At 42.2% G+C, this 26,935-nt stretch overlaps 1 protein-coding gene across 7 annotated transcripts in view; it reads right to left on the reverse strand.

The window, feature by feature from the left end:
- RAPGEF5 (Rap guanine nucleotide exchange factor 5) overlaps nt 1–26,935 on the reverse strand; it is a 217,429-nt gene that overhangs the window by 131,125 nt on the left and 59,369 nt on the right. For 5 of the 7 annotated variants that reach the window (XM_034760600.1, XM_034760598.1, XM_034760603.1 and 2 more), the window contains 2 exons: nt 21,270–21,318; nt 3,198–3,274 (listed from right to left, as the gene is read on the reverse strand). In XM_034760600.1, the coding sequence (XP_034616491.1) occupies nt 3,198–3,274; nt 21,270–21,318 (126 nt within the window). The remainder of the gene's footprint in view (nt 1–3,197; nt 3,275–21,269; nt 21,319–26,935) is intronic. The other 2 variants (XM_034760599.1, XM_034760602.1) reach the window with 1 other exon arrangement.

Genomic DNA, 26,935 nt, shown 5'->3' on the forward strand with positions numbered 1-26,935 from the left:
ACACGTTTGAGCATAGTGAGATTAGAACCTGATCTTGTTACCTGATCTCGTTACCTTTGCAACAGAAGCGGTCTTTGTTCACATAAGCAATTTCATAGGATTACATGGTCCAGTTCCAAATAATGACCAAAAGGAAATAATGGATAGTGCATGAATTATTGTTCTTTTATTTAAAGTAGAAAGGCAAACACAATAAAATGTATTTTACTGTGGTTTCAGAAAAAAAGAAAAACATTAAAAATCTCCCAGGGAAGCTAAGGCATAATCCATGTTGGAAGTAGACAATGTTTTAAAATTCAGCCTTAATTTGACTGGTGTAATTAATGCCAGCTATAATATAAAGGGCTAAATATTTTTTTTCATAATTAAAACAGAAGATACAAAACCCCCATTTGTCATTGTGATTTCTCCAATTATTCTGACTTTCTATAGTACATGAAATAATTTTTCTGCTAACTAATGTAAGAATCCATCTAGGTCAACTAATGAAATTATTCTGATAGTTTCTGAAAGCCGGTTATGAGAATGGAATAAGATTTTAATATTCCTGGTCATTTTCACTTGTCAATATAAATTTAATTTTCAAACAATATGTTTAATGCTGCTAAGCAAAAGGGCTAGAGGCCAGCCTTCCTATCTGCAAGTGAAATTTGCACCTGCATTTTGTACCTACAGAAAAAAGCCTCTGGGTGCAAATCTTGATACTTGCTCCTCTAACAGGTAGCTAGAGGTGCAAGCACTGAGATTTGCACCCACAATTTACTTGCGTGCAAATTGCATAGGTGTGAGTTGTACCTGATTTTAGTTTAATTAATATCAAAAGAATTTAAGCTTTATATTAAGCACAATGCTGTTCATGGCACAAAATTATTATAATTAAAGGTGTGTATTTAATTTTCAAAATAGCACAAAGATTTCACTGTCCCTCCTTATACAAAAGGAAAATCAATTAGTCACTACTGTGGTTTGAAAAGCAAAGATGTTGACTCTACAATATTTGTTCCAAAATGTACCCTGGAAAATATTCCCTAGTGAAAAGCAATAACACTGAAATTAATAAGATAAACATGAGATGAAGGTGAAATAGGAGATTTCTAGGTGGATAGGAAGGCATATCATTTTCATCACACTCAATTTTAAAAGTCACAGGGCATGATCCTCCTCACTCTTACATCAGTGCAGTGTAACTTCATAGACTTCACTAGAATTACTCCTGATGTACACCACCACAGGAGCAGAATCAGCTCCCCCCACCCCAATTACCGTACTTCTGAATTTTGTATTACAATCACTGTCTCTTTACATCTCTCCTACAAACAACGCCAGTATTACAGTTTTCAACGTTGTCAACCTGCAGACTAAGAAGCCTATGCCCAACTCCAGCAAACATTTCTGCTTCTGGAGTAATATGCAAAGTGTGTAGTCCCACTGAACTAAAAGGGACTATAAGTGCCTAAATAAGAGTAATAGCAATGTCTGCTCTTCAAAGACTATCTACAAGCTCTATTACCACACTTATTGTACACCAATCATTTATTTGTTTAATTGTAAACATGCTTTACAATGTTTGTCAAACTTGGAAGTAGGTTTGCACTCAAGCATAAACTGGGTGAACTGAATAATTGTATATACTGCCATTAAATTATTTTTTTTATAATCTCTTCATGTAATCTTATTAGCTCGCTGTTTATTAGTTCTTAGCATGCATAATGACTTTTTTGTTTTCGAAATTTTTGTTAAAAACTTGAATGAACATTCATATACATTAATTCTGATAACCAAGCAGAATCAGACAGAAATACACAGAGATGCACACTGACACAAGTTTTGGTGCCAGAATTTCACCCTGGGTCTTTTCCCTTGCTCTCTAATATACTCTTTAGCTTTAAGCTGCCCAGCCTCCTTCTGTCACAAATTTGAATTAAGAATAAAAGAACAGGGTAGCAGACATGCATGCTATGGAATTCCACGCTATAGTGGACATATTGGAACACTGAACATGTTTGAAGAATTTAAAATTTCCTTTAAAATTAATGCTTAGCCCATCTACTTTTAGTATTTGGAGCTCATATGCTATTGTGATGGGAACTCTAGAAATGCCATCTCTAATAGACAGACACATGGATTTCAGATTGTGAACTAGTGCAGAAAGATCTTCTGGGATATGAATACACTGCAATGAAAAACCCATGGCATCAAGTCTCAGAGCGCATATCCAGTTGACTTGGGCTCCCGGGGCTCCGGCTGCTGATCTAAAAATTGCAGTGTAAATTATCTTTCTTGGGCTGTGGCTAGGCACCAAGACCCTCCCTCCCAGAAAGGTTTCAAGAGCCTGAACTCCAGACCTAATGAGAATGTCTACATTGTTAATTTTAGTCCTGCAGCCTAAGCCCCACAAGGCCATGTCAATTGATCCAGGCTCTGAAACTTGGTGCTGCAGGTTTGTCTTTGCTGTGTAGATGTACCCCTTGAGTCTGAGCTTTTTGGCCCTTTAGTAGGAGTTTGGCAGTCAGGGTAAGAGAGGAGATCTAATAAAACTGCAAGATATGGGTGGGGAGGAGGAGAAAGAACGGTAATTTGGGGAAATTGGATGATATTAAAGAAAAAGATGATCTGGGTATATTAGCAGATCTCTAGGATACCTAACACCCCTTAAGCTTAGGGTTAGAAGGGGAGGGGAAAAAAAAAAAAAAAAGAGACAGAAAAACAAGGCTGGGAGAAATAAGTCAACGTAGATCTTAATAACTTAGCTATGTTTACATATAGTATTTTGAGTGTTCGAGGGTTTAAAACCTCAAAGACAGGTCAATAAAAAGGGTCTTCAGAATCCACATCTACTTACAGATACTAAAATTCCATCAGGATGCCATATGCACGTACCACTTAAAAACAAATCCAATTTGAAAATAAAATGAGGGATACAGGGTATTTTTTATGTAGAAAATCAGAATTGAGATGCTATCTAATCTAAGAACATCTTTCCAACTTCAAGATCACAAGTTTCATTCCCAATGTGATCAGTCTAGTGTAAATAACTATGGGAAGCAAAATCTAGCATAGTTTTGGTCTCATACAGATTACCTACTTAGAACATAAGCGGAAGTCTATGTTCCAGTGCTAAAGGCCCAAAAAAAGGGGAATCTTCAACTTATTGGTCTGAAAAAAAACCCTCAAATATATTATTCTTATATATTTACCTGTGCATCAGAAGCATATTTGAAGTCTTCTGGCCCTTTTGTTTCCTGGTTGCTGTTTTCTTCATTTTGATGAACTGCTAAAACAAAAACGGAGAGTACTGAAATCAGGCAAGTTTAAATCACAATGATATACACAGTATCATGATCCAGGTTAGAAGGAACAGGAAAAGTCAGGAGAGCAGGGTTGTAATCCTAGCTTTCTCATTAACTCAGAGAGATCTTGGACAAATCACTCTGTGTCTTACATTTTCTAGCCTGTAAGATTTATGTGAAAAAGTACTAATTATTCATAATAATAAATAATATTAAGTTGTTTTGGACAAAATGGTGGGTTTTAAGGAAATAAGAATATTTTCTAAGAAATAAAACTTAAGGCTTAGTGATTCATAAAGAACAACATTAAAAAGTTAATGCCTTTGCTTTCATTAGATTGATGATGGTCAATTTTGACAGAATGAAGTAAGCAGACATATCCCTCACCTCACCTTTTGGAAAGTTCTATGTAAACAAAATAATCTCAATCTTTTAATACCAAAGACCACCACTTTTCATCAAATTCATCTCAGAAATAATGGTTGCAAAGATGAGCATTTTGAAGGTTATTTTCCACTAGTTTGGGCTCAATTAACACTGTTAAACACCAGTAAATTGTGCCAGAACAAAGCTGCAAGCCAATATTTTTGATTTAAGCAAAAACAAATTTACTAGGTTGAATGTGTTGAATGCAGTTCCTGGCCAATGGGAGCTGCAGAGTCAGCGCTCAGACCAGGCCGGGGGCAGCGTGCAGAGCTGCTTGCCACGTCTCCACCTAGCAGTAGCCATGACAAATCACCACTTGTGGGGAACTGCCTGAGGTGAGTGCCCCCCCGGATTCGGCACCCCAAGCTCCCTCCCACACCCAACCTTCTCCCTTTTTTCACTTACCGGCACCCCCCCCCAGTCCCTCAACATGCTGGATAAAACAGCTTTTTACTGTATTTAACTCAAGGATATGCCTATACTTAAACTGCTACCACAGCACAGCTGCAGCTTTGCCACTGTAGAGTGTCTGACACTCACCGCAACAATGGCAGAGAGGTTCTCCTGTCCCGCTGTAGTTAATCCACCTCCCTGAGAGACAGTAGCTAGACCGATGGAAGAATTTTACCATTGACCTAGCACTGTCTACACTGGGGGTTAGGTCTACTTAGCTACATCATTCACGGATGTGGATTTTTCACACCCATGGGTGACGTAACTGGGCCAACCTAACTTTTTAGTGTAAACTTGGCCTTCGGGCCTGTCTTTACACAGAGTTATTCAGACCTTTGCTCTGAATGTAGACCTTTACTAGTAATGGAGTACATCTGCTATATACACCATACTTGCAAAGCACACCCAGTGTGCATGCAGCTTATATGGACAAAACCGCACTTTGTACCAGAAACTACCCCCCACTCCACGAGCAAACCAAGCTATACTGGTAAAAGCACAGTTTTGTTGGTATAACTCCAACTAAACTAGGGACTTCTGCCAGCCATAGCTACATCAGTCACAAATCACACCTCTGACCCACAGGTGAACCTATTTTTTTTTTCCAATGACTCTTACAAACACCTCAACATCAAAGTGTATAATTGGAGGGTTTATCAACCCTTAACCACAGCTTCATCATGATTTGTGCATGAAAAAGTTACTGCATATTCCACCTATAAACATTTTAAAAAAGCAAGATCAGTCTTAGAAATATCACTGTATAACTCAGAAAATTCTATGTGTACAAATTAGTTCTCGCACACTCAGGAAAGAAGTGCACACAGACACAATGCTTCCATGCTGATATAAGAACTCATGAACATCCCCTTGAACTCAAACACATAAAACAAATATATGGCTGTATAATGGTATAGGCTGGTACCCTAATGGGCTTTTGTTTATGTAGCTGAATTTCAGTCATAAAATGAAAAAAATTAGGCAATAATTTCCCCCTTTCATTAACTTCACGTAAAAATAAATAAATAAAAAGCTTTGAAATTGAAAATTCAGCTGCAGCAAAAGTGACCAGAGAGTAAGGGTGGGATGGGAAAATGATTCCCAAGCAAATGTTGATTCTGGGACAGTTCCTGAAGTGTGACATGTATGTAAAAATCTGCAAATTCTGGAACCGGGCCAAGCACTTCCTTCTATGCCAGTATAAACTGTGCTTCTCTCTTCACAATACATGTAGTCCAGACCAGAGGAAAAGCTCTCTTATAAAATAGTAGTAAGAATGAAGGATGAAGAATGAAGCAGCAGTGTTTATTAAATCTATACATATCTGATTGCTACACGAACAATATCAAAGGTTTGCAACTAGAGGTAGGAAAAACCCACAAAATGAATGTACAGTAACCAATCCCTTTCTACCTACAGCTTTTCCTTTCTTTTAACCTACAGGAAAGGTCACTGTGAATGAAAAAATGAAGATGTTAAATGAGCATTAGCTTGCTAAAGTGCAGTTCAAAAGTGGCTATTTGCAAATTAGTTTAAGGAGTTCAGAATGTTGACTTTAATGGTCACCAGGCCATGGCTTAATTTAATTTCCTTACTCCCCTGTGGACTACAGCAGGGATCTTTCTAATAGTGGGAGTAGAGAATTCTTCTAGGAGAGACAGTGGGTATTTACATGCAAAGGGGATCATCATTCTTGCTAAGTAAGGTTTACTTAATTTCTTTTGGCTGTTTTAGAGAGAAATAACTTATTTTAACCTTAATGGAATATACACTTAGATGCACAATAATCATGCATCATTCATATGGCTGAAATTAAAGTTGGGTCAGCACTTCCATTTTAAATCCCTGTCTTCCAAGAGAGTCTACCAATCATCCAGAGAAACCAGTTCTCGGCTGAAACTTGGCATATAAAATATCAACCCAGAAGGGATTTTCTGGTTTGTTTTTTGTTTATTTTTTTCAATTAACTGTTTGATTTTTGGCCAGAGGCATTAGGAAAAGTAATAGGTTGCAATTTTTTCTTTCTACAGACTTCAAAACGCAATTGCTGTAACATGTATTGTAGGTTGGAGACGAGCCAAAGCAAGAATCATTTATCTTAGTCCAGGGCTCCAGAATGGGGGTGGGGGTAGGAGGCCATGGCCACATCACTTTTAAAAATTGGAGGGCTATGCCCTCCCACTTTTTATGGGCTGTAACAGCAAGCGATGGGGGGGGGCGGGGGCGAGAGGGAGCGGAGAGGAGCAGGTGGGGTCTTGGGAAGAGGTGGGGCAGCACAAGGGTGGGGGGAAGGGGTGGCATGAGGGCGGGGCCATAGTTCTGGCACCCGTGGCCCCACCTCCCACTTTTTAGGAAGCTTCTGCCACTCCTGATCTCAGTCAACCTGTCCCATCTGTCCCCACACTCGTTTTCTCCCCCCAGACATACAAACATTGGCAGTTTAGATCTACTTGAAGCAGCATTTAAACTGCCCTTAATTTTTCAAAATGTTGTATGCAGAGTTGTTGTAGATATGTCTGACCCAGGATATTGGAGAGAGACAAGATAGGTGAAATAATATCTTTTATTGGACGAACTTCTGTTGCCTCTTACCAATGGAAGTTGGTCCAATAAAAGATATTACATCAGCTATCTTGTTGCCTTAATTTTTCAAAAGCAAAAAACTCTGGCCAGTAAGGTTTGCAAAACTAAGACTACCCTGAATTTTTTTTTTCCAAACAATGCCTGTCCCTATATTCCAACAAAGATATTCCCTAAGAGAGGATAAGGCATCCTGTGTGCCAGCAACACTGGTAGTGCTCCCTAATTTCTGTTGTTCCTTCTGTTTCACTTTTAACCAAAGTTTGATACATTGGACCATTACAAGAATCTCAGTTGTGAATGGCTGGCAGCTGAGGATCAATTTTCAGCTGACATCAAACCAGATTCTTCCAGGCTTCCAAGTTTTGTGCATGCAAAAATCTGCTTTTTGCAAGTGCAAACTGTTAGATATCTAACTATCTGATCTGTGCATTCCAATGACTGTAGGCATGCACAAATATGGGTTCCTTACACATTGATGGCTGAGCACAAAAACTTGCAGCCACAATTTCAGAGGACAATTTTAAAAATTTGGACCGGAAAGCAGATGGGTTACTCCACAGGGAGCATGACTTAGTATCTTCTGTCCTTCCAAAACTGTCAGCAAGAGCTGCTGGGTACTAACTGTGATGGTACCCAGGACAGTGAGTCACCTTGTTACCTTCCACCACAACTTCCAGTTGAGAGAGATTTGCTTGTGCTTAACTGGGTGTCAGCTCCCTGACAGCATCAGCCTGTGATCCACCCAAGAATTTTCCCCTAAGCTACGCCAGGCTACCCTTGTCATGCAGATTAACAATAGGTGCACTCGAGTCCTCGAGTCCCTTTGAAGTATTCCTCTGTAGTATCTAGCCCCTTATCCACTGAAAACTCTCAGAAATATGAGGTCTGCTGCCCCAAGAGATCAGTGTACAAACCACCTTGTATGATTCAATTCTGGATCAGCCTCTAGCTTAATACCACAGCACTGAGATATATTTATAACAATAAGTTTATTATCAAAGATTCAAGAAATAGTGAGCAAGGATAATGGAAACAAAGGGTTACATACAAAATAAAACCATAACATGCTTTCTAGCGAGATTAAACTATTATGCTAGCCTCCTGTGTAATGAAGTTTATCTCACCCAAAGCCTTTTGCAGCATTTTCAACTAAGGCTGGTTGTGATCCCATTTCCATGAAAGTAAATGCACTACTCATTTATTTCACAGCCTCAAGATAAAAGGGCGTCTTCCTTGCCTCTTTCTTACATCCCCCAAAGTTCATTGTCCATACCTGGAGTCAGGATAATCCCCTGGGGGGTTATTCTCTGGTATGCTGCCTCCCTGTTGATTTCACATCCCAGCGTTAACTTCATATGTAAATGACTCTCCATTATGTTGGCTTAAAATTCTTAATTTACATGCCAACAAAGGGGCAAAAAAAATTCTTTTATATGACAGAAAACCTATTTGTCATCTCTTTCTTGATACAGACTTCAGCGCATATTTTCAGTACACATACATAAACATAATTCCTTGCATAGTATCTGTACATACATTTCACAATCATGTTAATGACCAGTGTGATCCTGGTTTCCATTTAAGACCTGACATGACATTCTTAGATGAACGAGAATGTACATACTAGAATCAGGATATTCTTGTAAACCCCGTGCCGCCTGGCACTGAGGGTTTCATGGGTCACGCTAACATCTTAATGGATCAGGTTCACATAGATGGCTGCCCTCACTGTAAAGGCGTAAAAATACAAGTTAGGTGTTTTACTGCTTTTAAAACTGAAATTAATATGGACTACAGCTTTGGAGGAAACCGAATTTTAAAATGTCAGAGCTGCCCCTTTTAAAAAATAGATATTCATAAAAAACACTATTCTGCATGAGTCATAACATGCATGTGAATTTTTAATATGAAACATTTGTACACACGACATAGCAACTCAGAGTTACCATTTGGTCATTAATTAGTACATATTATCATAGCTTCTCAGCACTCCAGACTATCTGGTTTCCAGACTGTTATTTCACTGTTAGGAGAAAAATGGCTTTAAGTCACCTTTCCTTTCCCTTGATCCTGGAGCCAATTCGCACAAGGCTAGACCCAAAGCATGAGCTAGAAGAGCCTTGAGATTGCTCTAATTTAAACTAGCCAAACACAGTTAGAGATTACTGGGGCATAGACATACCCGGGCCCAAGACACAGCCTCCACCAGCAGCCACGAAGGGGCACAGTCCAGGAGCTGCTACACCACTTGAGGAAACCGCCAATGGCAGGGGAATCCTCTAATGGTAGGATGAACTGGAAATAGGGTTGCTTGTGTGAAAGTGAAATGAATTATATTAAAGAAATAGAATGAATTAAAGAATGTTGTATGTACCTTTAAGTAGAAATGAGAAATGCTGCAAGCCAGGGGGCAGGAAAGCAGACATTAACTGCTTAATGAATTGCCCCACTTAAGGGAAATTGATGAAGCATTAGCTTTAGATCGATAAGAGTTAATAAGAAAGCAGGATATGCATATTGTGCCCTATGCAAATTTTACAATTTTGCTCTCTGTCCCTTTGTTTAGTTCACACCCTTTTATCTGTAAAAATAAGACTGTTTGAATCTTGCATGGGGGCTCACACTATCTGAATGTATTAGCAGAGCGCTCTGCTAATAAAACAGAGTGGCCTGACAAACTATGAGTCCTGAGTCTAACTTTGACAATTTGGAGGTTCCACCGAGATGGCAACCATCTTCACTGGGGCCGTGTGATTCCTGACCGTTTTTGTAGGATGACCGTGGCAGCCGGCACCTGGGCATTTGGCCCGAGCAGTCCTCCTCCTGAACGGAAGGGCGCACGACCACAGTGAGGTCTACGCCATCGAACCTGTTGGTTCCCACTCTGTTCTGGTAGGGATCCCGGGATCTGACATCAGGAATCTGGTCAGGTAATTATTTCGGTGTTTTGTCCGGACTGAGGACTGTCCTGTCTCTGTGTCTATCCATCCTCCTGTGGAGTGTTTGAGTCTGGGTGCCATCTCCGTCCGGGGATCGGCTGACCAAGGGGTTCCTGTCCCCACGGTCTGAGAGAGTGAAATCTGCAGAATCGCAGCCGCACCGCACCTTGGGTAAAACCCTTGGTGTGAAAGCAAGGGCGATTGAGGCAGTAGCCTGTGGGCTCCTTTTGTGTGGTGCACCGGGCATCACTCTGACGAACCCGAATTTCCTTCTTGTGTGATTGGTGTGTGTAAAGTCCTCCTGTATTGGTAACCAGAAGTCTATGTTGGGACAGTTCCCTAAAAGGAACGCCAGCTCAGTTTTAGGAAGGGTCCGGACTCCTGTAAATTTCTGGAAAAATGATCTAGGCTAACTCAGGGAGATCCCAAAACTCAGTGGCCACTGTTAAAATCTTGGAACAAGGACTGAGTGGACATCTTAAAAGATTGGCCGAGTTTGTCTAAAACTAAATTGGAAAAGGAGAGGTTAATTGTTTCATGCAGTGGTGGAAAGAGGCAAATCGTAGGTGGACAAAATCAAAACTCGCCTCTCTCAAATATTCAAATAATAAGTTAAAAGCTTTATTAAAAGCCTCCTCTCCCATCACCAGACCGAGCGCTCCCCTTTACCCCATTCTCCGAAAAAAACCCAACAACCCCGGATCGATCCCAACCCCCTCCATACTCCCATCTCATTGTAAAAAGGACAAAAAGGCCCTTGTTCTGTTCCCCCTCAGAAACTGATTCTTTAGTGTTCCACTACCAATTCAGCAAGGAGGGTGGGCTCCTCAACTCCCCTTCCTGGTCCCTTTCCTTGAACATTTCTTTCAAAATTGTGAAATGACCACAATATCACTCACCAAAACGGTTCATTGGAAAAAGCAGGATCAGGCCCAGACCAGCAGGCAAGCAACAGATAAAGAAACTGAAAAACAGGTCGGAAGCCCTAAGGGCATAGTGTCAGGAGTAAGTGCAAGCATGAACCTCTGGAACAATACTTAAAATGGTGATATCGGAGTTGATAAAGGTGTCATTTTGAGAGATAAACAAGTGATTAAAGGAAAGAGAGTGAAATGTTAACTCTACAGAGGCTGGAGAGAATTAAGCAGTTCAACCTTGTAAAAATGTTAAGAACCTTCTTAAAATAATTCTTAGTTTCTTTTCAGCCATTCTAAAGGAAAAATGGGCCCTTTTCAAAAGACTGTCTGTAAATAATCCAGGTAAAGAGACTATCTAATTAAAATCATTTGACTATGGACAATTGAGTCAAATTTGCTAAAAGTACATAGGGGGTTTTCTATTGGAAAATAACTGCCCCAAATGTATAAAGGTAATGTAATCTATGTACAGCTATGTAAAAACAAAGCAGTGTAAAAGGGATGTTAAGTAAATGAAAATGTGTATGTATCCGTCTGTCTGTGGGAATGTGTGAGGTTTGTAAAACCCCTTTTTTTGTAGGTTTAAGATAAATTGGTTTGGTTTTGTTTATAATGCCTCTAAAAATCCNAATTTTGCTCTCTGTCCCTTTGTTTAGTTCACACCCTTTTATCTGTATAAATAAGACTGTTTGAATCTTGCATGGGGGCTCACATTATCTGAATGTATTAGCAGAGCGCTGTGCTAATAAAACAGAGTGGCCTGACAAACTATGAATCCTGAGTCTAACTTTGACACTTGTATTATCAAAGCAGTACAAAAGTAGACAGAACACACTGGAAGATTTAAGCAACTGGGAAAGGGGTGGATGATGTGCACAATTCCAGATGTCAAGTAGAGTTAGTGGTATTTAAAACACACAGATAATATAAAGGATGGAAGGACGGATAGACAAGCACAGAATAAAAATATATACACTTTCATTTTTAATAATCAGTTTTATTTAAACAGTGGCAACTCTTTACTGTGCATAATCATCTTTCCATGTACAGAGTGGAAAGAATCGTGGAAATCTGCATGTGTGGAGCAATCCATGGAACCCAGGGCATTCAGCTCTTCCCAGAGGTGTGGCTGTATTGTGCAGCAACCCAGCTTGCTTGCTTTTTTAATAAAAGAAGTTTCGAATTGTAACCAGTTCCCTTCTGGGTTGCAAAGATAACCTTCACAACACAAACCAATGCGATATCGTCATACTGATTCAGCAGCCAGCCAGCTGGAACACCACCACCAGGAGAGGTATGAATTTCCTCCATTTGGCTTAGTAGGGTATTAACTTTGATGGCTAATTATTTAAATGTTTACATGCAACTGCCATCACTGTTACTATACATCTCAGAATATTTGGCATTTTTCTTAAATCCTCAGCTCCTGGAGACAAGCAATGATGGGGATCTCTCATTTTTCATTATAAAAAAGAAAAAAAATTCTAGCCCTCATGTTTGCAGAGAAAAGCTTAAAAAATGTAACGTAAGTGCACTCTAGAGGCTCAAAAAACAGAACCCACATTTAGTTTTAGAAATCTCATGATTTCTAAGACAATTTCATGATTTTTTGAGGCCTGACTCATGATTGCAATATTGCTTGTTAATCTTTGGGTATGCTGCAAGGCCCATCTATTTACCCCAGGCATTTGTGGAGGGGACAACTGAGCTCTAGAGTGGCTTGGTTGCTATGGCAACTGTGAATGAGCTGACTATATTATAATGGCTGCTGATGAATATTAATATTCCAGACGGGGATAATGAGCAGTCCATATTGACATTATTTTGGGAACTAAAGGCCAGATCTTCCAGTCTAGGTGAGCCATGCTTGGTGCCAGACTACAGCGGAGGGAGAGAAAATGCGGGGGGTGGGGGGCGAGAAGAGGAGGAGCAAAGGTGAATTTAACCTTTGCAGCACTCAGATCTTGGGAGTGATCTCAGCCAGTCCAAGCCCCCTCATGCATCTATCTTCCCAGTCGTATATATAGATATGAAGAAAATAAATAAATAATGGCTGAACACCATGAAAACCCAAGAAGCTGTAATACAAGATACTGACATAATCCCATAGGAAAAAAGCCTCTTGAAAACAGAATTTGGCCACTTTTTCATTCATAGTAAATCTGTGATCTAACCAGGAGTTATTGTAAATATGCAGCTTGGAAAACTCATGGTTAACATGGTTCTTTTCAGAAACAATACTGAAATTGCCTTTAAGCCTCTTCACTCTTCCCTGCTATTTATGCATGTACATATGCAAATTACTGTAGTCAATTTCCTTCCGCCAAGTACCAGACATATCTCTGAAACAGTTGGCAGGCCCTTGGGAAAGTGCTGCCCAGACAGCTGTGCAATCAGCTGAGTAAATCAGCTAATTAAAAAAAACAAAGAGATACATAAAAATTATTAAAGAAAAAGAATCCTGCTTAGAGCATCATTTGATAACTTTGTATCTAGGAATGCTCAGCAGGCACCAGATAGGATAAACGTGTTTGTAAATTGTGGATTGAACTACTGCACTGATAACAATGATCTTCGTTCCTCCCAAACAGTGTTCTAAGGTGCTCTTAATATTTATGGTTTGTAATTTAAATCAATTTAAATATAAATTACTCCAGCCTTTTGTTTGTTTTAAAATGACAAAGCCGTGAAATGTAAGGTTGATTTCACATCTCTGGTGTGCAAATGGTCATTAACTTTTGTTTGACCTTAGGTGTAGAACTAATATTAAATTTGCACAGAAGGTACTCGTTATGGTGGTCTAGTTTCCACAAAGAAAATAGTTCCTAAGGATCTTAATGCTGGAAACCATTTCTCAGATCTCAAATAGGAAACAGGATCTCCCTCTCCCCCCAAAACGCAATAATATTTCCCCTTATTCTGCTGAGTTTTATCAAGGAGCAGCAGATAACAGCTATAGTAGGACTCAGTGTCAGTAAAAGAGCAGACTGACAATTAAAAAAAATGTAGACTTGGTCTGTCTGACACCACATTACAGACAGAAAGGTTCATTAGTGTTCAGTTCCTCTTCACTGTAACTGAATGACCTCAACAGGGACAATATCTCAGTTTAAATAATTGTCAAATGCAGGAACGCTGGTATCATAGGACCATTGTTATTGCAACAGTAGAATAATATCCAGTACACTAAATGATGTTCTGGAATTCACTCATATTAGAGAAATGGCTTCATTATGATTTTTACATGTATTGTATATCTAAGTTTTGTTTACCAATACTTTCTGACTGTCCAGTCTCAGCTGAATTCTGTGGTGAATTACTTAGCATTTGCTCCACATTTGACTGCCCAAATTCCACATAATGATTGTGCTCCACAAGGACTTCATTTTATGCTTATTTTGTAATACAGACTCAACTATTATTGATCCATTTGGAATTTGTAAGTCCGATTCTTCATTGCCTTGCACCTTGTGTAGTTGTTTACTGCACTGCAAAGTGAGTGTAAATTGCTTCCTGTGCCCAAGTGTAAGATTTGCACAAATATAAGATTCTACCTATTTCACTCAAGAAGCAAAGCAGTGAAGAATCAGGTGCAATAACTTTAAATAATCCCACACTGTTATAACTAAATAATTTTTGCAGCAATTCCTGTGTGTCCATATACTCCAAACGTACCTGTCTAACCAGTACTATTAGCCTCTCATTCGCCTGAGCATTAAATTTAAACCCAGAGAACTCTGAACTGCACTGAATACTACTGTATCTTAAAAAATAGTGTCACCTGACAGCTACTGGAGCAGAATGCATTTTAGCAAAACTGTGGAAAGGTGGGGGAGAGATCATTAACTGCTGGACAGAGACATGCCAAACCCACACAAAAAATGCAGAAATTGGGCTTGTTTTTGGCTTAATTTAGCGTTACCATACGTCCGGTTTTTCCCGGACATGTCCGGCTTTTCGGCAATCAAACCCTCATCCGGGGGGAATTGCCAAAAAGCCGAACATGTCCGAGAAAATGCCGGCCGGGCACTTCCCCTCCCGCGGCTGCTCTGCTCCTCCCCTGACTCTTCGGCTCTGTTTAAGAGCCGAGCTGCCCGAGCGCTATGGGCTTCAGGCAGCCCCCTGGCCTCTGGACCCCAGCCGCCGGCCGGGCACTTCCCCTCCCGGGCTCCGGCGGCGCAAAAAAAACTTTGGTGGTTTGAAAAGGCCATTTCAGACAAGACAATGTGGCTGGCCCTTTACTTCAGGGCATGCAATCGTTTCAAGTACAATATCGTTGATCGTGTTTTTAGCGGCATCTTTTACTTATAGCTACAATGCAGCAAAGCATTTGAGAAAGAACTGCAGATTTTGCTATTTTTTCCAGTTATGGTTCAGTAAGAACCATCAGAGTGGAATACCAGACAGCGAAGCAGAGCTTAAGATAACACTACCAGTACCTACCTAAGGTGTGGCACTCCTATGTCATTGTTTTGAAATGGTGCTGAATGTTACTCTGAAGTGAAGATTTTTATGAGAATCCTATTGTATTTAAGAACTGAACATTTGAAGGAATTGAAAAGTAGAGTGAAATAAGGTCCTGGCTAAATGTGAGAGAGAGAGAGAGAGAGAGCGCCCACTGAAAAGACTCCTTAAAAAACCCCACAAAAGGCAGTAAGGTTTTATAGATATCAAGGTCACAAGTTAAACCTTTTCTCATCTGTTCAAACTTTTCCAGTTTTCTCCACAGGGCAATATGCACACCATACTCACCATATGTCACTGCTATTTTGTTCCATAAAGTAGAATAAATTTTTTCAATCCTCACAGACTTTCAGCTACATAAAAAATCCAGAATGAACCAGGTTAATTTCACACTGCAGGTTTTGCGTCTCTAGCTTTCAAGGTACCGTGGCTTGCAAGAGTATAAATTCAAAAGGAATTTAAAGTGTTTCAGGGCTAAGCACATACACTGAAGTTTTCCATATTCTGTGCATTGATCTTTGGTCATCTATTTTGGCCAATATCCTTTACCTCATTTTGAAAATAGATAGGTGAAAATCTGCTTGATGATTTTTAGGTCCTATACAATGCTGACCTCACAGTCTGTGTTTAACAAACAAATACAAAAATTACATATTACAGATTATTTACATAACACCATTATGTTCTTATGACAAATGAAAATTCTCTTAAACTCTTGAGGAAAGACTGTCTCCTTCAATTTTTGGAAAACAGAACAGTATCGGAGCTACCAACAACAAAAATAATCTAAATAAATTAATAATTCAAAACACCAACATTCCTGTAACTTAAGGCTGAGAAAGGTCCTGCTCTAGTCTCCCTAAGAAGACTCTAGTCTCCCCAAGAAAAATTAACTTAATTCATCTAACAATTTCTAAGGTTAATAGGAATAACAGCATGCTTTATATACCACAAAGAAGAGCACAAACCCATTTTTTCACTTGGAAGGCACCTTTAAAATGAGTTATTCTAATTTTATTCTAAAATAAAACTGTAACAATGGTGTCTGGGCACTGCAATATTGCTGAGATATTCAGCTGCTTCAGGAGTGGTGAACCTTATTCTTCCTTTTTTTATTTCAAAGATACTGGCTTAAAACACTGTGTGTGCAGAATTCCAAAATACCTATCTATCTTCTTGTACCATGTCAGTCACAAGGATATCTGAGCAACATACATATATTGAAATGAATGTCTCAATAACTTTCTCTCTTTTTTCCACTGCTTTGAAAGGAGTGGGTTTTTTTTTGGGGGGGGGGTTCCATTTCTGCTTCTGGCATTTGTGAATTGCCCCCTAGTTTTGTCCCTTTCACCCAGTAATTTCTTGGAAGACCATAATCCTTTTCTCAACTCCCTAATATAATTATTTATTTACTGGTAACAAAGATTCCCCATCAAGTATGGTCCTGTATTGACAAGAACATAGTGTCCCTTTCCACTAAAACTAGGCTCAAGTCTCTCTCAACTTTCAAAACACTTTCTTATTAGAAACAGCCTAACCAAAAATCTCTAATCTGCTAGAAGCATTCTGGGTATAAAATATGAAGTAGTCATAATTACTTCTTTTCATATGTTGATGAAACCTCTTCTACCATTGAGCATGTACCACAGCCAAGGCTTATTTAATTAAAAAAAAAAAAAAAAAAAAAAAACAGGAAAAAGAGTGGAGTTCTTTATAAATACACACATTTCCCCTAGGTATCCAGAGGCAATATTTCCCCTGCCCAAGCACAGCAAATATTATTCACCTTTTTGTAAAGCAGGCTACAACGTTTGCATGAAGAGTGTTGTATAAAGGCAGACAATGTGACCAAGTGATTATTGCTATCAGTATCATAGAAAAATAACATCAGAGCACAAATCAGCCAGTTTTGCCAATATAATTAAACCACTGCAGGGCCACTTCCAGAAATTAAAATCACTGAGTGCCAAATTCCACAGTCCTTTAATCAAGCAAAACACCCATTTTTGCCCTAAACAGAAGTGCTAACCAAAGCTCGAGAGGAACTGTTTAGGGATAATGTAATAAAAAATACAACCAACACATGGGCTTCTGCAAAACATCTGTCTTGAGGAGTTCAAATCCCTAAAAACCTTTTAAAGAGATCTCTACAATGGGGAGCAGATTCTTTCATACGTTCAAGTTCCAGTCAGTACATAAGCCCCTCCTCCCCCCGAACTCCCGACCCATCCAACCCTCCCCCTGCTCCCTGACTGCCCCCCGGGAATCCCCTTACCAGGCCCGGTCAGACGCTGGCTCCACGTGGAGGCAAAACACACTGCTGGGCTGCTGCGCGCACAGCCACTCCCCTGCAGAGTGCTGAGGCAGCGGGAGGGGAGGAGCGGGAGAGGGACTCTGGCTGCTGGAGGCCAATGGAAGCGGCTCAGTCAGGCCCAGCCACCCAATCAGCCGTGCCGCACTCTGCATGGAAGGGAGGGGAGGGAAAAGGGAAAAATCCCAGATCTTTTAACATTACCAATTCGTCACAGACGGCTATTTAAAGACGAAAAAGCCGGACGTGTCCGGGGAAATATGGACGGATGGTAACCCTACATGCCAGTAAAGATAGTTAATGCAGGAGCCAACTTCACTGGTTTTATGCCCAAAGAGAATCTGCACACAAATCTTCTTTGTTGGACAGTTGTTGGTTTATTTCCTCTAAACACGGTATTTTGAACAAGGTTAGAAAACTATATGATGGAAAGATGTGGGGCTTTCAGATCTTAACATACTGTAAGAAGCTCTCTCTCTGGAATACTCTAAGCTTTATCAGACAAGACACAGTGAGAAAGCAATAAAGCTTATCAATATGAACTAAGAGTCAAGACTAGAGCTAATGGCTGTGACCTTAACCATCAGCAATAAAGTAAATAAGAGTAAACAACTGTCCTAATTCACTCTGCCCCGAAACAATAACAATGTTAACTTAATTTAAAATTTACAATAATGCCTGACCCTGCAATACCTCTACATGCACTACTCCAACATAAGGCATTAAGAAATGCAAATTGCAATGTTGCTCTTTAAAAACAAAAACAAGCAGGCACTAGTTAAATTCCAAAATATCTATCTCAAAGGAGTAGCTTTTTGCAAATTTGAGCTGCCATACCAAATGCTTAAAATAATGCATTAGAAAGGCCTGGCCTACCCTTGAAAGTTCTACCAGTATTACTATTTCATTTAGGGGTAGGGTTGCCAGACATCCGGTTTTCGACTGGAATGCCAGGTCAAAAAGGCACCGCCGACCAGGCTGTTAAAAGTCCGGTCAGCAGCACAGCAGGAGTCTGGGGCTAAGGCAGGCTCCTTGCCTGCCCTAGCTCTGTGCAGCTCCCAGAATCAGACTCCAGGTCCTTGCAGCCCTAGGCACAAGGGCAGCCAGGGAGGCTCCGGACGCTGCCGTCGCCCCAAATGCCAGCTCCGCAGCTCCCACTGGCCAGGAACCGCGACTAATGGGAGCTGCAGGGGCAGTGTCTGCAGGTGTAAGGGCAGCGCACAGAGCCTTCCTGGCCACCCATGTGCCACGGGGCTGCAGAGATCTGGGGGCCGCTTTCTGGGAGTGGCAATAAGCGCCGCCAGGACCCCACACCCGGAACCCTTTGCCCCAGCCCGGAGCCACCTCCTTCACTCCAAGCCCTCATCCCCAGCCCCACTAGGGTTACCATCCGTCCATATTTCCCCAGACATGTCCGGTTTTTGCGTCTCTAAATAGCTGTCCGGGAGGAACTAGTAACAAGGTTAAAAGGTCTGGGATTTTTCCCCTCCCCTACCTCCCTCCCATGCAGAGGGCGGCTGCTGATTGGGTGGCAGGGCCTGATTGAGCTGCTCCCATTGGCCTCCAGCAGCCAGAGCCCTCCCCTGCTCCCCACTGCTGCCTGCAGCGTGTTTTGCCTACCCGTGGACATAGACATGGTAAGGGAAGTCCTGGGGGGCAGTCAAGGAGCAGGGGGAGGGTTGGATGGATCCCCAGCCTCCACCTGCCCATCCCCCTCCCCACACGCATCCTCCCCCTCGCTGCCTGCCTCTCCCTTGCCTGCTTGTACTACCAGAGCCAGCAGCAACTGCTGCCTGCTGCCCCCAGGTCCTAGGGCCCCCCATCCACTAATGGCAAGGCAGGCTGCCCTTACCCTGCCCTTCCACCCTAGCCCTGAGCCGCTCCAATGCCCCAAACCCCTCATCCCCCCGCACCCTAATCCTCTGCCCCAGCCCTGAGCCTCCTCCTGCATCATGAACCCCTCATCCCCAGCCCGAGCCCTCATCCCTCCACACCTTAATCCTCTGACCCAGCCCTGAGCCCTCATCCCCCCGCACCCTAATCCTCTGCCCCAGCCCTGAGCCCCCTCCTGCATCATGAACCCCTCATCCTCAGACCCACAGCCCTCACCCCTGCACCCCCTCCTATCACCCAACTCCCGCCCAAACCCCCTCCCCACACCCCCTCCTGCCCTCAAACTTCCTCCCAAAGCCTGCACCCCCTCCCTTTGCACTGCCTCCCACCCCCAAACTCCATCCCAGAGCCTGCACCCCTCACCCCCTCCTGCACACCCACCCCCTGCCCCAGCCCGGAGCCTGCACCCAGCACCCAAACTCTATCCTAGAGCCTGCACCCTAATCCCCAGCCCAGGACCTGCACCCCAGACCTCCTCCCCATACCCAACTCCCCTCCCAGAGCTTTAGGCAGGTGTGGGGGGTGGGTTCTGGGCACCACCAAAATTTCTACAACCCTGCCACCCATGCGAGTGGATAAGGGTCGGGGCAGTCAGGGGACAGGTAGGGTTCTAGGGGGGCAGTTAGGGTGGAGGGTTCTCAGCAGGGGGCAGTCAGGGGACAAGAAGCGGGGAGGGGTTGTGGGTTCTGAGGGGGGCAGTCAGGGGGTGGGAAGTGGGAGTGGATGGGGCGGGACGGGGACGGGGCTAGGGCGGGGCTACCTCCCAGTGTCCTCTTTTTTGATTGTGGAAATATGGTAATCCTAGGCCCCCCTCAGAGCCCACACCACCAGCCAGAGTCCTCACCCCTGCCCCCAGCATCCCAGACCCCCTGCCCCAGGGGGTGCCCTCTCCTGAACCCCTCATTTCTGGCTTCACCCAGAGCCCTGACCCCCAGCCCAGAGCGCTTACCCCCCACACACACACCCCAAACCCCTGCCCCAGCCTGGAACCCTCTCCCAAACCCCTCATTTCTAACCCCACCCAGAGCCCTTCCCCCCTCCCCACACCCCAACCCTCTGCCCCAGCCTGGAGCCCTCTTCCACACCCCAAACCCCTGTCCCAGGCTGGTGAAAATGAGGATGAGGCCTCTGAAGCGGGGGAGGAGGGGGAAGGGGCAGAGCCTCGGGGAATGGGAATTCGGTTTTGTGCCATTAGGAAGCTGGCAACCCTATTTAGGGGTACGAATTTTTTTAAATGGTAAAATCCTTAGAGTGTGGTGTGGGTGCTGCTATATCAATATAAAGGTGGCTAATACTGGTATAGGTATCCCCCTCTTCTATGCAAATAGCTATTGCAGTATAAAGTACCTTTATACAGTTATTACTGCCTCTACACTAGGAGGGTTGTACTACACCAGTGTAGTGTAGAAAAGTCCTAAGGCAACATGCTCTTGATGGCACTTTTGCTGTCACTTTAGATCACGTAAAAGGAGATGGATAGAAAGCAGCAAAATATACCCCAGCAAACAAGGATATAGCAAATCATTTAAAAAAAAATTCTTAAAAGGGCCAAAACAAAGTTGGCATTAATAGGGAAAATACACAAAGAAATTTGCAATCCACAAATCTTAATCTTAACAGGACTATCACAAAATTCAAAATCAAGAACTGTACATTTGTAATAAACAAATAAACATTACATATAAATATAAGCAAACAGAAAAAAATTAACTAAAGCAGCCCCAAACAGTTCACATTCTCAGCAACTATTCTGCCTTTACACTTTATTAGGTGGGATACTAGATGGTGGGAACACCACAGTAATTATATTGTGTTGATACAAGGAGACTCTTCAACCACACAATCCTTTAATGTGGAATGAGATTTTGTATTTCTTGCTTTCTAATACAACCTGCATTTTAATAAGTCAACAATGAAGAATCAAATACTTTAATAAATGACAGAGGAGAATGATGTTATGAAGCCCCATTAAGGGCCAACTATCTGTACTTACCTGACTTTCTTGCTTTCAAAGCAATGACAGCAGCCAGTTCTTTCTGTACCTAACACATGAGAAAAAGAGATGGTTATAAATATATAAACAGAAAAAAAATGTGGTATTGGCAAGATACAGCATATCATTAATCTTCAGATATTCATTGCATCTAGAATAATACAGATGTTTCACTAGTTTGTTTCTTCTCTTGGTTTTAAAACCTGACCCACGTTTTCCAGCAAACCTATTTTTCTTTCAACTGGGAATGCTGTGAGTTTTTTGTCATTTTAGTTTCACGCAAACTTTGGCTTAATCTCTAGGGAATATGCATTCTGTTGACTGTGGCATAGGAGTTATTTTCTCTGCAAACTTCTTCTCATGCATGTACCTAACGCTTCACCTCTTAGTCAAATGTTTGTTTTCCCTCTGTGATTGCATTGCAACTCTGTGCTTGCTTTGTGACTCCAGAGGCTAAAGTGAGTTCTCTGTGCTGGAGTTGGGTTGGGGTTTTGCAAGCATGTGCTATGTATTTATTTCCTCAGTAACATCTCTTCATATCACCAACACAATCAGCTCTTCACCTCAAAAAGATTATTTTAAGACAAAAGCTCTAATGGTAATTAATATTATAGGGAGGTTTTTTCTTTCTTTCTGCCCTCATACAGGTGAAATACACCAGTGCAAGGCACACCACACCATCTAAATCATAATCATCTCCTCCAGTATTTACACATTTTTACCTCATTCCATTTAGTCTGTCAGCTGTTATTTCTTACTGGAGAACAGGGATTTATTGCAGGAGAAAAAGGATGGTCTTGCAGCGAAGACACTGGTCTACAAATCAGGAGATCAGAGCTTCATTCCTGACTCCATCACATCCTCCCTGGATAACCCAGGGCAAATCCTAATTTATCTTTGCCTCAGTTTCTCCATCTATAAAATGAGGCCAGAAATATTGATCTACTTCACAGGATGTTGTGAGGCTTAAGGTAATTCACTGGCAATGTTTGTAAAGCAAACATGCTTTGAAGTCCACTGATGGAAGGCACTAGTGAAGTTTAATTTGTTATTGAGTTTATTTTTTACAGCTTCCTGCAGGAAATTACTACTTCTGGAGGAAGAAAAATATGCAATATTTCCCACTCCATCTACAAACCCACCAGTTTCTCCTCATCCTCCCAAATTAAACAGAGGAAAATCTACCTATATCTTTTTTATTGATCCCAAAAGGCAGATTTATTACTTCTAAGAGGACTCTTCTTTTAGAAAGCATTGAAGATAAAAGCGTCTATAACAATCCAATATAATCATCATAATGTTCTTGTAACCTGCAGAGTTTTGTCAACTCTGAACATGCTACGTCCTCCTCCTTTCTTAAACTCTTCCATATAGAGAAGGGGGGGAAGGAAAGCCCAAAAGCTAACCAGTAACTAAATTTTCCATTGTCCAGTTTTGTTGGGGGCGGGGGGGATAGAAACCTTTAGAAAAACACATTTATTTGCAAAAAAGTTTCCAATCTGAAAAAAAAGTTTGAAAATTTTCAACCAACTCTATTACCACTATTCTCAGTAAGGTTCCTTTTGCCCTCCCTCAGACCAGAAGATAAACAGTGAATTATTATTTCATAAGTAATAAAAAGCACAAGTTTGAGCATGCCCACTTAGTGAAACAGAAATTAATATTGAGCTCAAGAACTAAAGGTACTGAACAATCTGACTCATGCTCTGTCAAAATATTTAAACTATGTGCGTAACTATAAGTACGTGAACAGTCCCATTGACACTTTAGAGTGCTCCATAGCTTGGAGCAGTGATTGTCACAGTAAGGGAAAAGTATAAAAAAAAGACCTTTTATAACTGTAGACAAATGAAGACCACCAGGAGCGGCGCCAGGGTTTTTGCCGCCCTAGGTGGCAGCGCTCTCCACAGTAATTGGCAGCAGCTCCTCCTCTGAAGCCGCGTTCTCGGCAGCAGGGGTCCTTCCACTCCGGGTCTTGGGGCACTTCGGCGGCGGGTCCCAGAGCGAGCGAAGGATCCGCCACCGAATTTCCGCCGAAGACCCAGAGAAAAAGAAGCCCCTCGCCACCGAAATTCCACAGAAGGTGGTGAAATGCCACCCCCCACAACCTGCCGCCCTAGGCAACTGCCTAGGACGCCTAGTGGAAGCGCCGACCCTGAAGACCACTCAATTGCACCTTCAGAGGTTCTGAAAATGATCCCTTCTTCTCATCCTGCTCATCCACATATAACCCCCCAGGGAGATTATCTAGATTCCTGGGGTTCTATCTGCTGGCAACTCAGAGGGAGCCAAGGCAAACTCAGAGCCTGCCTGGCAACCAACAGAGAGTGAGATGCCCCTCCCAGGGAGTTCAGGAAAGGGGAGAAGCCATTTTTTGAGTCAGTCTGGAGCCAACCAGGAGAAGGGCAGGACTGGCTGTCTGAGGAGCTGGTGAGTCCCAGGCCTTCAACAGCAGAGTCAAGGGAAGAGGTAGGGACGGTTTTGTGGCCTGCAGCATGCAGGGGGTCAGACCAGATGATCATAATGGTCCCTTCTGACCTTAAAGTCTATGAGTCTACGAGGATTCTCCCTGAAAACTGGCCTCTAGGGACCTGAAAGCAAGATCCCTCAGCTGGGCTTTTCCTTCTCTACTGAGGATTCCCAGTTTGTAGAGTTTTGCTGGGAAACTTCCCCAGCCAGGCTGAGTTAGCCCTCCAGCTCCCTAGGTGAGACCAGTCACCACATGGTCAGCTCTGCTCTCTCTGCTAGTTCAGGGCTGCTGCCTGCTGTGCATGTGTGTCTGGACGCTGGGCTAGGAGATGACAGTTTGGATTTTAGTACAGTTGTGTAACCTGCACCTTGAGCCCTGCACCCCTCTGTGGTGAGGGGAAATCCTGGGACCGAAGCAGCCTGATTCCTGCCTGAAGAGGATCCCTGCCAGCCCCTCTGCAGTAACTCAGGAGTCCAGAATCATCTCTGAACCTGAGGATCATTCATGGAGTTTGTGAGTGCACTCTCTTTTAGTTAGTCAGTCAGGGAATTTGTTTTGGGGGCCTCCTACTCCCTGAACTGTGTCCTCAAGCCAGGGAGTAAGGGTTTGGGGATTTTATAACCTGCTGCATATTAAACCTGTGGAAGGACTTAACACCTTCTCCCACTTGTGAGTCCTTTGGGCTGTAGTGAACCCAGTCAGCCACACTGCTAAACCACTGCAGAGAAGAATTTTGTGGTCATAGGTCATCAAAGTACACGTACCAACAGGACACTAATCTTACATTTGCTACCTCAAGTCATGTGACTGGGGAAAGTCACAGGTATTAGCAGCATGGGCACCGGTGACCCTAAAAATAGTGTTTTACCCTGTTATGTATATTTGTTTCCGGTTCAATATAATTATTGCATTGAATATATTGTATGTGTTTGTGTTATTTCATGGAAGTCTCCAACTATCCGGCAAGAAAGTAGGGATTACCCTGGGTTAGAGTTTTCCTCCCAAACTGCCCTGGTGACCCTGCCAGGAATGAGCAAGGGGGGTGGAGGCACCGCCAAATAGAGTCATAGGAAAAAATAAAGATACACCCTGCTGAGTGGGTGGCAGGATCCAGAAGAACCCAGGCCTGTCCATCAAAACCTGTAAGCAGATTAACATTAAAGAAGGTAACCGGGTGAAGGGGGGGGGGGGAGGCTACACACAAAACAACAACCCGCCCTTACTGCCATAGAAAAATACATACGTCTTGCATAAGATATTCTTGGCCTAATAGGGCAAAGCCAAGCCAAATTCCAACCAGAATCCTTCACACATTAGGTTAATGTCTACAAATTAATTCCTATACTCAAAGAAGAGCCGGAACAGAATCAGGAAACACACTGGCCTGTGCTCCAGCACACACGGTTTCAGTTACTTCTCTAGCAGCCTCTGCCTCCACCCTATGGAGAACTTTACATACAGCTTATGAATCTCTTTTAAATGGTCCTTTCTTGATCAGTATATCCAATGGTTTCTGTGAATGTTACCTATTGGACTTTAGTCAGTTTACAGGAAGGTCTTATGCACTTTGGGTGTGTCTATGCTGCAGCTGGGAGTGAGCTACCAGTCCAGGTAGACAGACTCATGCTAGTGGGACTTGAGCTAGTGCACTCAAAATAGCAGCATGGATGTTGTAGCTTGGGTGGCACCTTTATAACTGAACATAACTCACTGGCCTTTTTCTAACCAAAAGCCCACAAAGGAGTCAAGCAAAACAAGAAATACATGAATATTCTCTGTAATGTACAGAGCACAACCCTGGGAACTAAACTGTAAATATACAATCCTCTTGAGCAGCAACAGGACAGAAGAAGAATATTTTGTATGAGTTAATACTTGTAGCTGGGACTAAGTTATTAAAACTGTTCCTAAGCCAAGTAAATGCTTCTGGGCAGAGAGGTAATTTTGTTAGTCGTAGGTTAATAGGGTACAAGCTGCCTTGTCATGCATAGAACAGAACCTGTTTCTAGTCAAAAACGGAACTGAATTATCAGTGACTGGCAGAATCTGTACATTCAAAAGACAGAAAATGGTATTGCAGTGTTGGTCATTTACAGGGCAAAAGTTATAGAGTTGGTGGTCACTGAAAGACAATTTCTTCACCTATCTAGCACCTACCTGATGTCTTATACATCTTAGAGAAATAAAGATGCAAGAAATATCCTTAACGCTGTTGGAAATACAAATAGACTCTCAGCTATGCCACAGACCGAATAAAACCCAATAGTTACCACCAGGTAAATAGTTCAGAAACAGCATGGGCCTATAAGCTAAAGCTCACTAATGGCAAAATTCTAATTATATAAATTTTTATATCATAGAATGGTTTTCTTAACTGCAGTTAAGTGCAGTTTAGCTTCCTTTCTTGACTTGTTCCCTCCTTGCTCCCTATTGGCTTTCATTACCAGGTATTGTTTCTTTTGGAAGTTTTTGCTTTCTCAGAATTACAGTACAATTTGCCTTCTCTTGATGACTCAGCCAGTCTGGAACTGATTAGTCAGGGAAATGCACATTTGTTTTAAACAATGGTTAAGGCGACTGTAGGAGATAGTAGAGATAGCTATGGTTAAGAATGCCAAGTTTGGTGGGACTGCAGGAAACAACTGCAAATGATTGTTTCCAGCAGAACTGTTACTTAAAAAAAAAAAAAAAAAAAAAAAAAAAAACCACACACACACACTCTAAAAACTAAGAACAGAGACCTTTGTAAAAAGGCACGAAACTAACTTAAGGCTTATCTACACTTAAAACGCTACAACAGCGCATCTGTGCTTCAATGTAGACACTAATTGCATAAGGCTAGGTAGGTAAATCCACCTCTCAGAAAAGTGGTAGCTAGGCCACCAGAAGAATTTGTCTCTTGACCTAGTGCTGCCTACACAGGGACATAAGTTGGTTTAACTACACCACTTAGTGGTGTGGCTTTTTCATACCCCTGACTGATGTGGTTAAACTGACCTAATTTTCTAGTGTAGACCAGGCCTCTGAGCTCGTCTCACTCTTCTCTCCACCCCCTCCCCCCAACATGGTATTGCTCTGTTCCGAGATGGATGAAGCAGAGTCTGTCAAAACAAATGAACCCATCCTATCAAATAATTTGCTCATATTATCAGTTAATATGAGCTACTGCCAATGTGGCCAAGCCAAAGTCTATATA

The sequence above is a fragment of the Trachemys scripta genome, chromosome 2 (genome assembly GCF_013100865.1).
Source record: "Trachemys scripta elegans isolate TJP31775 chromosome 2, CAS_Tse_1.0, whole genome shotgun sequence".
Taxonomy (NCBI): Eukaryota; Metazoa; Chordata; order Testudines; family Emydidae; genus Trachemys; species Trachemys scripta.